The 17,200-nt window shown below is 41.7% G+C and overlaps 1 protein-coding gene across 4 annotated transcripts in view; it reads right to left on the bottom strand.

Moving 5' to 3' along the window:
- The window catches only part of cep112 (centrosomal protein 112), a 220,338-nt gene that overhangs the window by 187,950 nt on the left and 15,188 nt on the right, over positions 1-17,200 (bottom strand). For 3 of the 4 annotated variants that reach the window (XM_048610810.1, XM_048610811.1, XM_048610808.1), the window contains exon 2: positions 3,793-3,920. In XM_048610810.1, coding sequence (XP_048466767.1) covers positions 3,793-3,892 — 100 coding nt within the window. In that variant the 5' untranslated portion in view covers positions 3,893-3,920. Of the gene's footprint in view, positions 1-3,792; positions 3,921-4,943; positions 5,052-17,200 lie in introns of all 4 variants that reach the window. The other variant, XM_048610809.1, reaches the window with a different exon arrangement.

The following is a 17,200-nucleotide window of genomic DNA, read 5'->3' on the forward strand; positions in this document are numbered from 1 at the left end:
CCAAAAATCCTTAGACAGCACTTTCTAAAGCCATGCCTAATTCTATGTAAAAGAACAAAGGCAGCAGACACATGGAAATACCACCACCTGCAAACTCCTCTCCAAGCTACTCGTCATTCTGACTTGGAAACATATTGCCATTCCTTCACTATTTCTGGGTCAAAATTATGGAATTGCCTCCCTAACAGCAGAATGAGACTCAAAAACAGAAGCTGCTGGAAAAGCTCAGCAGGTCTGGAAGCATCTGTGAAGAAAAAAATCTGAGTTAACGTTTCGGGTCTGGTGACCCTTCCTCAGAACTCTTGGCATCTCGCTGGAGGTGTCGGAAATGGCATCTGCTGATCTTCTGGATGTGGATGCAGGTGGGATGGTAGGTAAGGAAAAGGGGAACTCTATTGCTGTTGCAGGATGGAAGAGAAGGGGTGAAGGCGGAAATGTGGGAGATGAGTCAGACCCAGATGAGGGCCCTGTCGACAACGGTGCTGAGGAATCCTCGAATAAGGAGGTAGGTGTACATTTCAGAGGCTCCCTTGTCGAAGGTGGCCTCACGTGCAATGTATACGACAGAGACGGAAGAACTGAGAGAATGGAATGGAGTCTTTACAGGAAGCAGGGTGCGAGGATGTATAGTCCAGGTAGCTGTGGGAGTCATTGGGTTTATAATGGATATTAGTGGCCAGTCTATCTCCAGAAACGGAAACAGAAATGTCGAGGAACAGAAGGAAGGAGTCAGAGATAGACCAGGTGAAAGTGAGGGCAGGGTAGAAATTGGAAGCGAAATCGATGAACTTTTCCAATTCCAGACAAGAGAGGGAAGCAGCACCGATGATATCATCAATATATCAGAGAAAAAGTTTGTGGGTGGGGGCCGGAATAGGTCTGGAACTAGCAATGTTCCACATACCCCACAAACAGACTGGCATAACTAGGGCCCATGTGGGTACCCATGGCCCCCACTCTTAACTGAAGAAAATGAGAGGAGTCAAAAGAGAAGTTGTTGAGGTTGAGGACAAGCTCAGCCATGTGGAGGAGAGTGGTGGTGGGTGGGGTCATTTCAGATCTGTGCTCCAGGAAGGAGCGGGGAGGCCTAAGACCCTCCTGGTCCGGAATGGACGTGTAAAGGGATTGCACGTCCATGGTAAAGAGGCAGTGGCTGGAACTTGCAAACTGGAAGTTTTGAAACCGGTGTAAGACGTCAGAGGAATCACGGATGTACATGGGCAGAGATTGGACCAGGGGAGCGAAGACTGAGTCAAGGTAGGAAGAGATGAGTTCTCTGGGGCAGGAGCAGGCTGAACAATGGGTCTGCCCGGAGAGTCCTGTTTGTGGATTTTTGGAAGGAGGTAGAAGTGAGCTGTGCGGGGCTGGGGAACCATCAGCTTGGAAGCAGTTGCGGGGGACTGCAGATGCTGTAAATCAGGAACAAAAACAGAAGTTGCTGGAAAAGCTCAACAGGTCTGGCAGGATCTGTGAAGAAAAAAATCAGAGTTAACATTTCGGGTCTGGTGACCCTTCCTCAGAACACAGTTCAAGGTGACAACTCACCATCACCTACTCAGAGGCAATTAGGGACAGGCAATTAATGATGGTTCAGCCAGGACACAAAATCCCACAAGTGAGCAAAATAAAAATTGCTGGATTGCCTCATTGTGAAGGATGGAGGTGTTTATGGAACCATCTCCTCTGCCAGTGACTTGTTTAGTTGTCCACTACCATTCACACAGATATGGCAGGCCTACAGAGTTTAGATCTGATTCACTGGCTGTGGAATCATTTGGCTCTGTCTATTACTTGCTGGAGACAGGAAGAGGGCATCACAATCAAGCCTAAACCAGTCTGCCCTCGAAATTCAAGTACATCCAGGAGCGAACACTGCATAACTATCAGGATAGGGTCATTTGCCAAATTTGTCCTCCATAAACCAATAATTTTGAAGCTGCTGTGGCTGCAAGCAGGGTTCTTCAGAGCCCCTCACGGCTTCTCCCAATACAGAGATAGCAATCTTCACACGTTCTCAACAAATGCTTTCAACAATCCTAGTCCTGATTCCAACTCTTAGCTAATTCTTCAAACCCTTTTGTGAGTTTGTTCTGTGGTCCAGCATGTTCTGTTGACGAGATCCCCATAGCACAAATGGTTTTCCAAAGAGTTCTCCGTGCTTCCAGTTTTTCAGAATTTCCAGAATCTATATTCACTATAATAACTACTTGTTCTTTCATGTTATGCTACATAGCACCAACTCCCATTCTGAACCTGGCAGGTGACCTGCCAATTCTGCAGTTTGGTAAAGACTCAGTCTCGACACTGCCAGGTTTCAAAAGTATAATCTGTAATTCAACAAGGAGATAGGTACAAGCCACAGTCCTACCAGACTTGCGTGACTCATTTACTCAACAGATAAATTCACTATCAGGAGAACTTTTTTATAATGTTATAGTGTATCTATGAAATATTGGCAAAATGATTATCAAGGAAGTTACATTTACGCCCCTAAATACACAGGACAAAATGTTCAAACTCTTTTAATATGAAGTTTTCACAATCCTCAATTGTGTAGCTGATTTGAAGTTCACTTGTGTCAATTTATTAGTGCATAGGTCATCGACTGCAAAGCAAATAACTGTCAGATCGTTTCTGCTCAATCCAATAATAATTTCATTATGCTCTGCACTATTGATTCAAGAGTATTTTCATAGAACTGATTTCTATCAAAATTAATGATCTTGTTTTTATCAAATCCCTGTTTTGCCAATGCATTATTGCATCCAGTAGCTGGATGAAGGCAAACATTTTGGAACAAAAACAGGGAGAAGAAACAGTCCTTCACTTTTGTAAAAGAGGTGTACTATTAATCTAAACACAACATTTTGGCTACCTCCCCTAAGTATGCTTATGCATGTTAGAATATTGCACATTCTTTTTATAAATAGAAAGGGTGTTCAGACTACAGCCTCTGAGCAATTTCTGATCTTCATGAGGCAGAAAGCCAACTCTGAGTCTTGAACGTCAGCTCCACTTGTGCTGCGATGTTTCTTTAGTCGATGGTTTGTCCTTTTCCAATTTTGACAGTCTGAAGTTCGAGAAAACTCTGTTTTACTAGCTGTTTTCACCAGCTGAGGTGTCCAGCACTAGGGGGTTTGGTCTAAACATTTCAGCCAAACCTTTCAGGAACTAAATTACAAAATACTTCTGCACAGAAGAGGGTGGTAAAGTTTTGAACCTTCTTCACAAAACAACAATTAATGCTGAATCAATAATTCTAAACCTGAGATTTTTAGATTTATGTTAACCAAAGCAATTAAGAAATATTGGGCAATGATAGATAAAACAGATATGCCATGCTCTCATTAAATAGCAGAACAGACTGGACTGTTAACCCGAGTCAAATGGTTGACTTCTGTTCCTATGTTCAATGCAGTTGCTCGTTGGTGGATAAATCTTATATCGGAATACCGAGACGTATTATCAGCAACTTGAGATCTATATATCTTAGTAGCAACATTGGTTTAGAATTTTACATTCAACGAATAAGGATCTATGACCAGCTTACAAAGTTTGGATATCCCTGCAGTCCCCCAACTTGAGTTAGTGAAAACAGCAAGAAAAATTGTTTCTTTACACTAATTATGCTGCTACTCACTGCAGTACAAAGCAATGCACACAAATATTAAAACTTAGCACTGATATTAATCAGGGCTGAAGGCAATTAACAAATAACTGAAACTACCAGAGGAGAATTTGCTTCAATAACTGGAAAGAAACATTATCCCTCTTTCTCCCCTTAGAGCTTACCTGACTTATGTGACAGTTTCAGAACATATGGTTTCATGTCAACTAAATAGTGGTCAAATTCTGAATCAAGTTGTTCCCAGGTTTCTTCCTGGTTGGCCATCCTGTTTCTTGAGTAATGTGTCTACAATCTGTTAACAATATAGAAAAAAATGTTCTGAAGTTTTTGTTTTATTAAAAAATGTCACGATTCCACCAGAAAGGTTGGTAATGCATCATCATTTTCATTCAGAGACAAACATAGAAATTGCTGGAAAAGCTCAGCAGGTACCACAAATGCTTCCAGACCTGCTGATCTTTTCCAGCAATTTCTATTTTTGTCTCTGATTTACAGCATCCACAGTTCTTTCAGTTTTTCTTATCACTTTTATTCATCTCCCAGAGATAAGTTATAATAAGGCTGCAGGTCAATCCGCCCTCTCAAAATATGAGTAATACAGAGACGTAGAATAAAAGCTAAGTAAATTTTACTGCCTACGAATAAAACCTCAATTCGTATCCATTTGTGTCAGGCACGTATCTATTGCCACTGAAAACAATCTCGTCTGTAGGAACGGGAAAGATCAGTGGGTTAGAACATTCAGGTTGCCAAGTGGTTGGTGGCACTCCTGGAGGTTTTTGCTATTCGGGTCATAGGGTATATACAAATGACATTTGTTAAGATCCCAGACAAGCTCCCACATTGGGTTATGATGCCAGGCCAGGCTGCCAAATTTAATATTACCATTTGGTTAGGGACCAGTAACTTACGTTTTTTAAGTAGACAAAAGGTGGATGTAGGGGACTCGCTAAGGGAATAATACCACAAGATTCCATGGTTTTGGGCAAAAAAATTTTACTGTACAATTTTAAAACAGTAATACAATCTACAGTACATATACAACGATTTCTCACACCCAGCACGGGTATATACTGCAATCAAACATCCCATAATCCACATTAAAGATCAAATTCGACCAAGACAGATCCCAAAGATTTATAGCAATTTCACCTGGATGAAAATGACAAATTAGGTTATCAAATCTCAAACTTCATAAGGCATTTGAATTCCTCACTTTTGTCAATCTAGCCTTGAAACCCCACATCAAGAACCATTCAGTCATGGACTGTTTTCCTGTTTGAGTTAATCAGCCCTTTCCCAGGTCCATGCTCACCTGGATTCTGAAAACTGTACTCCAGTATTTATTCCCCAGTAAAATTTCAGCTGTTCACCAACAGCTAGCTTCACCAAATCAGCAGCATCAAAAGTTGCAGAAGAGAAACTGAGGGCAGGGAAACAATTGTCAAACAGGAATACAAAGAAGTGCGAAGAACATTTATTCCATCAATAATTAAATCACAACTAACTCAATAAGGTAACTAGTAGTAGTAACTAGTAACAACCAAGACTGGCTCTAACATAACGAGGGATACACCAGGTTCCAAGCGGTTGATTGTGATAGGGGACTTTCTAGTCAAAAGCACAGATGTTTCTGCAGCCGACAGGGAGACATCAGAATGGTGTGTTGCCTTCCTGGTGCCAGGATCAAGGGTATCTTGGAGAGGGTGCAGAATACTCTCAAAGGAGAAAGGAACCAGCAGGACGCAGGAACAGATAAGGTCGCAATTCCGAGGAAAGAATATAGGAAGTTAGGCAGGAATTTAAAAAGGAGGTCCTTGAGGGTTGTAATGTCTGGATTACTTCCAGTGCCACAAGTTAGTGACTGTGGGAATAGGAGGATAGAGCAAATGAATGCGTGGATGACAAGCTGGTGCAGGGGAGAAGGATTCACATTTTTGGATCATTGGAATCTGTTCTGGGGTAGAAGTGACCTGTATAAGAAGGACGGATTGCACCTGAATTGGAAGGGGACTAATACATGGGCGGGGAGATTTGCTCGAGCTGCTTGGGAGGGTGCGGGGAGACCCAGGGAGATTGAGAGGAAAGCAACCAGTCTGAGACTAATACAGGAGTTGGGAAACAGAGTAAGTCAAACAGTCAGGGCAGGCAGGAACAAAGCAGAGAATGAGGTAGGACTGATAAATTAAAATGCATTTATTTTAATGCAAGTGACCCAACAGGTAAGGCAGATGAATCAGGGCATGGACTGGGATATCACAGCAATTACAGAGACATGGCTCAGGGATGGAGAGGACTGGCAGATTAATGTTCCAGAGTACAGATGATATAGGATGGATAGATGGATAGAAAGGAGAGCAAGAGAGGAGGAGGAGTCCTGTGTATCACAGATAACATTACTGCTGTACTTAGGGAGGATATTCCAGGGAAGTTATTTGGATGGAACTGAGAAATAAAAAAACGACGATCACCTTATTGGGCTTATACTATAGACACCCACAATAGTCAGTGGAAAATTGAGAACTAAATTTTTAAGGAGGTCTCCGTATTTGTGAGAATAATAAGTTGGTTATGGTAGAGAATTTTAATTTTCCAAACATATACTGGGACTGCCAATAGTGTCAAGGGCTTGGATGGAGAGGAATTTGTTAAGTGTGTACAAGAAAATTTTCTGATTCAGTATGTGGATGCACCTATTACAGAAGGGGCAAAACTTGACTTATTCTTGGGAAATAAGGCAGGACAGGTGACTGAGATGTCAGTGGGGGAGCACTTTGTGGACAGTGACCATAATTCTATTAGGTTTAAAATAGTGATGGTAAAGGATAGACTGGATATAAAAGTTAAAGTTCTAAATTGGAGTAAGAACGTTCAAAAGTTGATTGGGGACAGATGTTCACATGTAAAGGGACAGCTGGAAAACAGGGAGCATTCAAAAATAAGATAACAAAAATCCAGAGACAGTATGTTCCTATTATGGTGAAGGACAAGGCTAGTAGGTGTAGGGAATTCTAGGTGACTGGAGAAATTGAGGTTTCAGTCAAGAATAAGAAGGAAGCATATGTCAGGTACACGCAGCAGGGATTGAGTGAATCCCTAGAAGAGTATAAAGGCAGCAGGAGCATAGTTAGGAGGGAAATCAGGAGGGCAAAAAGGGGACATGAAATAGCTTCAACAAATAGGATTCTACAAATACATTAAGGAGAAAAGGTTAACTATGGAGAGAATTGGGCCCTTTAAAGATTAGCAAAGCCATCTATGTGTGGAACCGCAGGAGATGATGGATACAAAATGAGTACTTTGCATCAGTGTTTACTGTGGAGAAAGAACATGGAAGATAGAGAATGTGGGGAAATAAATAGCGACATCTCGAAAAATGTCCATATTACAGAAGAGGTGGTACTGAACGTCTTAAAATGCATAAAGGCAAATAAATCCCTGGGACCTGATCAGGTGTACCGTAGAACTCTGTAGGAAGTGAGAGAAGAGATTGCTGGGCCCGTTGCTGAGATGTTTATATCATCAATAGCCACAGGTGAGGTTGGCTAACGAGGTGCCACTATTTAAGAAAGGAGGTAAGGAAAAGCCAGGGAACTCTAGACCTGTGAGCATGACAGTAGTGGTGGGCAAGTTGTTGGAGGGAATCCGGAGGGACAGGATTTACATATATTTGGAAAGGCAAGGACCGATTAGGGATCATCAGCATTGCTTTGTGCATGCAAAATCGAGGCTTACTAACTTGATTGAGTTTTTTGAAGAACTAACGAAGAGGACTGATGAGGGCAGAGCGTTGGATGTGATCTATATGGACTTCAGTAAGGCATTCAATAAGGTTCCTCATGGTAGACTGGCTAGCAAGGTTAGATCACATGGAATACAGGGAGAACTAGTTGTTTGGATACAGAACTGGCTAAAAGATAGAAGACAGAGAGTGGTGGTGGAAGATTGCTTTTCAGACTGGAGGCCATTGACCAGTGGTGTGCCACAAGGATTGGTGCTGGGTCCACTGCTTTTTGTCATTTATATAAATGATTTGGATGTGAACATAGGAGGAGTGGTTAGTAAGTCTGCAGATGACACTAAAATTGGAGGTGTACTGGACAGCAAAGAAGGTTACTGCAGAGTACAACAGGATCTTGATCAGATGGGCCAATGGGCCGAAGAGTGGCAGATGGAGTTTAATTTAGATAAATGAGAGGTGCTCCATTTTGGAAAGGCAAATCAGGGCAGAACTTCTACCATTAATGCTAAGGTCCTGGGGATTGTTGCTGAACAGAAAGACCTTGGAGTGCAGGTTCATAGTTCCTTGAAATTGCAGGCGCACATAGATAGGATAGTGAAGGCGGCACTTGGTATGCTTGCCTTTATTGGTCAGTGCACTGAGTATAGGAGTTGGGAGGCCATATTGCGGCTGTACAGGACATTGGTTTGGTCACTTTTGAAGTATTGCGCGCAATTCTGGTCTCCCTGCTGTCAGAAGGATGTCATGAAACTAGAAAGGATTCAGAAAAGATTTACAACGATGTTGCCAGGGTTGGAGGGTTTGAGCTATACGGAGAGGCTGAATAGGCTGGTGCTATTTTCCCTACAGCGTTGGACGCTGAGGGGTGACCTTATAGTGGTTTATAAGGTCATGAGAGGCATGGATAGGGTAAATAGGCAAGGTCTTCTCCCTGGGGGGGATGGAGTCCAAACTAGAGGGCATAGGTTTAAGGTGAGAGGGAAAAGATGTATAAGGGACCTAAAGGGCAACTTTTTCCATGCACAGGGTATTGCATGAATGCAATGAACTGCCAGAGGATATGGTGGAGGCTGTTACGATTACAACATTTAAAAGGCATCTGGATATGTATATGAATAGGATGGGTTTAGAAAGACACGGGCCAAATCCCAGCAAATGGGACTAGATTTATGTGGGATACCTGGTCAGCATGGACAAGTTGGACCAAAGGGTCTGTTTCCATGCTGCATATCTCTGTAACTCAGATTCTTCTCATGACCAACTGACAGTCAATGTTGCCTAACCAGCTTAAATGAAACATGAAGCGCTTGTATATTAGTGTCTACTTCTGGACCAGAAACCTCAGGTTTAAGTCCTAACTGCTCTACAGGCATGTGAAATCACTTCTGAAAAGGTTGATTAAATACAACTATAACGCACTGATATTGAACCTGAAGCTACAACTAGAATCTCCCTCCGTAGCACAAAATACAGTCAAGGGCGTTTACTGCATGCCACGAATAATAGGCTGAATTCCCTATCTATGGTTGTGTATGAAGACAACTGTGAACTGGGAAAATCAATCAATCAGGATCAATCTGTCGTGGACTTCACACTTCAAAGCCAGCTGGCATCAACCAACCAAAACCAAAACGAAGAAATCACAAAGGGGAGTGGACTTGGAACTCAATTCACATCTCACAGGGAACCTAGTTCTAAATTCAGCACATACCACACACTGGGCTCAGACTCAAAAAAAAAATATTTTCTTGGAATTACAGAAATGACAGCACTGCAGAACCCTATTTCCATAACAGTGCAAATGTTCTGTTTTAATCTCAAACAGGCCCAAACTAGGAACCTTTTATATTCATCTCTTACAAATATTTATCCAATTCCCTCTGAAATTATGTTTGAGTCTCTATCACAACAGTAAATTTTGGTTAAGCATCTCATTTCCAAACAACTATTGGTTCAAGAACCTTCCTTTACCAATCCACTGTGGTTTCTTTCAAGGTAAATCTCCATGCTTCCTATTTGTTCACCAATGAAAATAATCAGTGCTTACCCACAGTAAAGTCCCCAGATTTCACTCAGCCTTTCTTAACTACCACTCAGTTTGTACCAATCCCATTCACCTCACTACTGCCCCTGACTTCCACTCTGTAGGAAATGCTAATTCCCAGCTCTCTGTTTCCCACTTGCTCTAGTCACCGTCTTACCCAGCTCTCAGCCTGCATTCACACCTTGGTTATCCCAGTCTTGGAAATTCCTGGATATCTGAAAAGGGTTAATAATATACATATATATAATATAAAGTTGTCCAGTCATGTTTCGGTCCTAGGTGCATGGCTAACTAAGATTGAAAGTCAGATGTTGTGCAGGTTTTGCACAAATGGGCGTTGAAATTTTCAGTGAGCCTTTATTTGAATAAAGCTGTGTGTTCAAATCTTACTAACACCTGTAAACATAATTTTCACTTCAAAGATACTATCTTTCAGACAAGCAGTTAATCGTGATTTTTCCACACTCTGAAGCTTGTAAAACATCCCATGACACTGCTCAAAGAAAGGCAGGCATTTATTTACCCATCAACCACCATCATTAAAACAGATTATTTTTGTTATAGAACTTGAGTAGTACCAAGAAAAAGATACATTGTCAAAGCTTTTCATCTTAATCATCACAACTATTCATGAGAAATAGTGAAGTAAATAGAAAACAACATTTATACAATACGAGAGCAGGGTACCGATTAGTTGGTGCATTCACCATTACCAACGATAACTGACAGTTAAATGCCAAGCTAACGATAACTGACAGTTAAATGCCAAGCTTTGTTTAATTTTCAAACCAGGTAGATTGACTCAGTTTTTCAAGTCTTTGTCCTGACATATAAACATCCTGAATGGATGACACCTATTTTGTCGAGTTGAAACAAGCAAATGAGTATACATGTTTGGCTGCAAAGAACAGAACACCACTACTGGCAAAATGACAGCACAGTAAGATACTCCAGCCAGAGCTCCTTTTCTCTCCTTTTTTCCCCTTTCTGCATTAGGGAATGGAGAGCTGGCGAGCCCCAGAGGCGGGTACAGTGGCCAATGTGGAGGAAACAGCCCCAAGCAGCAGCCAACGCATAGAGGAAGTCCCAGATGAATGCCAGCACCGGGAAAGCAGTTCCGGGCAGCGGCCAACATGTGGAGCAAGTCTTGGGCAGAGGCCAGTGCGGGGAAAGCAGCCCCAGGCAGTGACCAGTGCGAGGTGTGAGTCCTGGGTGGAGGCTGGTGCAAGGGAAGCAGTCCTTAAACTTGGAGCAGCTAAGCGCCAGTACGGAGCTGATTGGAGGCTTGAAGCGGAAACAGTTGCTGGACTGCGTGTGTGGTCAGACCACCTGCAGAAGCCACTGTGCTGAGCTGCTGTAACGTACCATTTGTTTGGATTATTTTTATCTGACTGGAATGTCAGTCCTTTAACTATGTGTTATTTTAAACTTATTCTTTAAACAATGCAACGTAAAAGTAATACTACTTTTCTCTTTATTTCTTTTTGTATCTTAAGATTCGCACCTAGGTACTTGTACCTAAGATGGTGCCATAAGAGGTGACATTGTAAAACTTTTCACTGTAGTCCTGTACTTGAGTACACATGACAATAAAGGATATTCTATTTTATTCTATTCTACCACATTTGGTTTCCATTCCTCTTAAGTGTACCACACTGTCAGCATGACCGACAATCCTAAATTGACAGTTGACATAATTCTTCACACACTCTGGATTACTTAATAAATGTTATCAAATTGCAGGATCACATCTAACAGTGGACATTGTCAATCCCTTCTTCAGAGAAGGGCCCCAACCCAAAACGTCGACTTTCCTGCTCCTCTGATGCTGCCTGACCTGTTGTGTTCCTCCAGCTCTACATGGTGTTGACTGTGACTCCAGCATCTGCAGTTCTTGGTATCTAAAGATGGACATTGTATTGTCATTTCTGTACGTGCAGCCTGGTTGAGTACAGTGAGTACCTTGCTTATTGCAAACAGCTGAAGGGAAATGCGAGATAACAAGGTGCAGAGCTGGATGAACACAGCAGGCCAAGCAGCATCAGGGGAGCAGGAAAGCTGACGTTTCGGGCCTAGACCCTTCTTCAGAAATGAAGGGAAATGCTGCTTGATACAATCTGCCAATCTTTGGGATATACATCTATACATCTAGCATCATACTGGCACTGAAATTCATATGTTCATCAGATCAATTCTTATTGCATACCATGCAAACTCATAAATGGGCTGTCACTTTTGATTCTGAGAAGTGCCCAGTATACCCCAGATTACCCTGGAGCTTGAGCAATAGGTGAAGGTAGCTGCTTCACGCTGCTGCTATTGTTTTTTTACGAACAGATGAGGGCCTTTTAATGTCTCTATGTTGGGCAAAGAGGGCAACTGATTGCATTGCCCTTGAGTGAAATGTTGATTCCAGCTAGGTTTGGCTTTTGTTTAAACCATACTGGTCCCTGAAATAACTGCACAGAGACCAGTATCCTGTCACCAAGTCACCCTTTATTTACCTGTGCACAGTACACCAGCCGTGGCCAGCCAGCTCAAAGTCAGTCACCCTGAACTGAGGAGATTCTCATCTCCTGTTTATAATGTTGCTGCTATATAGTAGCGACACAGTGATACTCATCATTGACAGAATGCTGCCATTGAATCAAGAAGATGTTCTGCCTCTCACACAAATGAGAATTCCATGATATGAATTTCAGTCCCAGTGTGATGCTAGGCACCTAAGCTGTACAACTCAGACTTCAGGATTGTGTCAAACAGCATTACTGTTATAATTTTGTAATATCACTATCAGAGCTCATGTCAACTTCCTGAGCACCATGAAGAACTATATAGGAACATAACCAACCTAATCTTGTAGCTAAAGTCCCTGGCACCATTCTGGTAAATCTCCTCTTCACCCTCTCAAGTACATCCACATCATTCCTAAAGTTAGTTAATCCGAATGAAACAATAGTCTAATTATGGCCTAACCAGACCCTTAGAAAGGTTCAGCATATCTTCCCTGTTTTTGTATTCATTACCTCTACTAATGAAATCCAAGATTTCACTTGCTTTGCTTACCACTCTCAATATATCCTGGCATCTTCAAAGAATATGCACATAAACCCAGTTCCATTAATTCTATAGCTTCCCCAATCTCTTCTGTAAAAGTGCATCACCTCTCACTTCTTGGTATTGAATGCTATCTGCTGTTTGCTCGTCCATCTGCTAGTCTACATCCTTTTGCAGTCCTCACTGTGCATCACATCTCCAACTTGGGTAACATTAGCAGATTTTGAAATTAACTCTATTCCAACATCCAAGTCATTTATATATAAAGCAAACAAAGCAAGTGATCCTAAGTCCTTGGTGATCCTACTGCATCCTTCTACACTGGTAAACAACCATTCACCTTTAATCATTATTTTCTGTTCACAAGTCATTTGTCCAGCCGAAAATGGAACTGACTCTCTTAATTCATCAGCCTCAGCTTTGTTAATGAGCCTTTTGTGTGATATTTTATTGAATACATTCTCAAAACCCATACAGAACACATCCATTGCATATTGCATTTTCTTCATCAACAGTCCATTACATTAAAATATTCAATTGGATCAATTAAACGTAATTTATCTGCATCCATTCACGAGAAGTGATGCCAGGCCAGCAATTATTGTCTAAACCTGTTGCCCTTGAGAAAATGACGAAGAGCTGCCATCTTGAACCACTGCAGTCCGTTTGGTTTAGGTAGACCCGCAATGTCTTGAGGCAGGAACACTAATGACAAATTTGTGCTGGTTCTTCTTAATTAACTTAAATCGCTCCAAGTGCGATTCTTTTCCCCCCGATTACTGTTGCTTAAGCCTTACCCACCACCGATGTTAAACTGATTAAGGGTAGTAATCTCTGTATTACTCCTACTGCCACGTGCTGGTGAGAGTAGGAATAGGAGGATAGGGCAGAAGAATCCATAGCTGAGGAGCTGATGCAGGGGGCAGGGATTCAGATTTTTGGATCACTGGGATGTCTTCTGGGACAGAAGTAATCTGTACAAGAGGGACAGGCTGCACCTGAACTGGAGGGCGGCCAATATCCTGGCTGGGAGATTCGTAGAGCTACTTGAGAGGGTTTAGTCTTGTTTGGCAGGGCAGCGAAACCCTAAGTGAGACACGACAGAAGATTGAGGCTGGTACAGAAGTTAGAGAGGGCAAGTTCAAGAGATATGGCAAGCATGAGCATGGCAGAGAACAAGGGAAGACTGAAGAATTAAACTGCATTTATTTCAATGCAAGAGGCCTGACAGATAAGGCAGATGAACTCAGGGCATGGATGGAACATGGGACTAGGATGTCATGGTTATTACATAAACATGGCTGAAGGAGAGACAGGACTTCATGCGTCAGAACATTTACTACAGGAGTTGGGATGTCATGTTGTGGCTTTACAGGACATTTGTGAGGCCACTTTTAGAATACTTAATACATACTGGGTAATTCTATAAGAAGGACGTTGTTAAACCTGAGAGAGTGCAGAAAAGATTGACAACAATGTTGCCAGGACTGGAGGACTTGAGCTATAGGGAAAGGTTGAATAGGCTGGGGCTTTTTTCCCTGGAGTGTCAGAGGCTGAGGGGTGACATTATAGAGGTTTATAAAATCATGAAGGGCATGGATAGGGTGGAATAGCCGAGGTCTTTTTCCTAGGGTGATGGAGTCCAAAACCAGAGGGTATCATTTTTAGGCAAGAGGGGAAAGATTTAAAAAGGACCTGAGGGGTAACTTTTTCACACAGAGGGTGGTGAATATATGGAACGTGCTGCAGAGGAGGTGGTCAAGGTGAGTACAATTAGAACATTTAAAAGACATTTGGACAGCTACATGGATAGAAAGGGTTTAGAGTGATACGGGCCAAACACAGGCAAATGGGACTAGTTCAATTTAGGAAACCTGGTCAGCATGGACGAATTGGGCCAAAGGGTGTTTCGGTGCTATATGACTCTATGATTGATATATTAGGTATGAAGAATGTCCTCACACCGTTCCTTGGATAAGGGTCGCATATTTGTCACTTTCTAATCATCTTGTGTTTCTCCTCTGTCGAAGGAAGATTATAAAATTATTGAAACCCCTTTCTCTGTACTCACCCTGACATCCGTTAGCCACCTGGGATATAAACAGTCCAAAATAGCAACTTAACAACTATACATACAGCCAGCCTTTCCAATACATCCTGTCAATTTTCATCCAATTCTTTACCTGTACCATTTGCACTTTGACCAAACTTCTGTCAGCATACCCTTCTTTACAAAACACTGATACGGAATAGTCAGTAATTACTCTAACCTTATGCCTCTAAACTTATAACACGCTCTTTGACTTTTAGGGTACAACTCTCTATGTCTTAGCTCTGTCAAATGGAGAAACACAATTTGTCAGAAAAGGATGAGAATATTATGACTATTCCACTGTTGTACAGTTTTGTCAATTCAAGAATGATCCAATTGACTCCTTGCATCAGTGCTGGTACTTGGTTCTCAATTGCAGCTTTCCACTACATTAAGCCAATTTTCCCGTCCTATTTTTGTATTTTTTATTCTTTCTCAAAAAGCTATCAAATTTCCTCATAAATTTTACAAATTTTGGCAAAATCATTACTTAGAGTAAACTACTTCAAGCGTCTATGGTTTGTTTTAATCTCATACTCCTTTCTGTTTTTACTTGTTCTCACGTTCCCCATAATTAAAACTCAGATACTTGAAATAAACGTAGGAGGCAGCTACTTGGCAACTACACAGTTTACAGCAAACAGATTACAACTCTCCATGTAGAATCGGGCAGGATTTACCCAACTATCTTTACTCAGGAAGTTTACTGGCAAACACAAACTGGGGTTTACCATCAAACTAATAAATATAATTACATGAATTTGAATAAGAGTAGAAGTTGTATTTGTTGCCAAGCAGTTCATGGTATTGAAACAATCAGTTCTTTCAGTATTCTAAGATATGACTAGTACTGTAACATCATCCATCACAAGACAGTATTGGAATTATAGATGTTGCATTAATTCAGCAGTTATGCTGCACCATTTCAGTTTGCCTAGTTCTCCATTTCTCTAAAATTGTACATAGGATAACACAAGCTAAAATGGAATACAAGATATGAATGGTACAAGAACAACTACTTACATCTGTATCACACTTTTAAATGTAAAAGATCATCCTAAGTACTCTATTGACAATTAAAAATGCAAAGACAAATGAAATATTTAAAGCAAGGCTTCTACTTAAGTAAACTATATAACATATTAAATTACTATAGAGAACGACCCAAAATGCTGCGTGGCCAAAGAAGACCTTTGGTTGTGATTTGACCGAGCGTAGGAAATGTGATAATGTCCAAAAAAGCTGTTTTTTTGATGTTGTCTAAGGAATAAATATTAACTGAGATACCAGGGATTAACACTGCTCTTTTTCAAAAGACAGCCACAGGTCCTTTTCCTTCCAACTGAGAGGCAGATGATGACTCAGTCTACTGTACCATCTTTTAGATGAGATCTCACTCCCTCAGAACTGCACTAGACTGGAAGCTTGATTTTTGAGAAATGCTAACATGGAATTTAAATCTACAGATTTCTCTCTCAGAGGCAATAGTGCTACTAGCTAAGCCACAGGTAACACATTAACGGGAGTAACCACAAGTTTAGTCAAAGATAGTAGGAACTGCAGATGCTGGAGAATCCGAGACAACAAGGTGCAGGGCTGGATGAACACAGCAGGCCAAGCAGCACCACAGGAGCAGAGAGGCCGACGTGTCGGGCCTAGACCCTTCATCCATTTAGTCAAAGAGGTAGTTTTAAGACAGCTAAAGAAATTCAGCATGTCCATAAGGACCCTCACCAACCTTTACAGATGCACCATAGAAAGAAAGCATATTATCCCAGTGCGTAACGGCCTGGTACAGCAACTGCTCTGCCCAGGACCAGAAGAAACTACAGAAGGTTGTGTGCACAGCCCCAGAGCATCACAGAAACCAGACTCCATTTTACACTTCCCGTTGCCACGGAAGTGCTGCCAACATTATCAAAAACCCCACCCACCCCAGTTATGCTTTCTTCCAACCGCTTTTTCAGGCAGAAGATTTAGAAGCTTGAACATATGCACCAACAAGTTCAAGAACATCTTCTTCTCTTGCCGTTATTGGACTACTGAATGGACTGTCTAACTTCAAATAATGTTGATATTGCTTTGCATACCTTTGGCGCAGCTGTAACTCATACACCGCGCTCTAAGTGTCCTATGATCTGTATGTCCTTGTTTGCTATGAACTGCCTGTACTGATCACAAAACAAAGTTTTTCATTGTAATTAGGTACATGCGACTACAATAAATCAAATCAAAAAGATTTACAAGGATGTTGCCAGGACTGGCGGGTCTGAGTTTGGAGGGTGGGACGGAGGCTTTTTTGCCCTGAACATCAGAGGCAGAGTGGTGACCTTATTGAGGTTTATAAGATCATGAGAGGCATGGATAGGGTGAATAGCCAAGGTCTTTTTCCTAGGGTGGGGGGAGTCCAGAACTAGCGGCCATAGGTTTACGGTGAGAGGGGAAAGATTTAAAAAAGAACTGAAAAGTAACATTTTCATGCAGAGGGTGGTGCGTGTATGGAACAAGCTGCCACACAAAGTGGTGGAAGCAGGTACAATTACAAGATTTCAAATGCATCTGGATGGGAATATGAATAGGAAGGGTTTACAGGGATATGGGCCAAATGCTGGCAAATGGGACTAGGTCAGATTGGGA

Source organism: Rhincodon typus, chromosome 23, assembly GCF_021869965.1.
Source record: "Rhincodon typus isolate 14 chromosome 23, sRhiTyp1.1, whole genome shotgun sequence".
NCBI classification, from domain to species: domain Eukaryota; kingdom Metazoa; phylum Chordata; class Chondrichthyes; order Orectolobiformes; family Rhincodontidae; genus Rhincodon; species Rhincodon typus.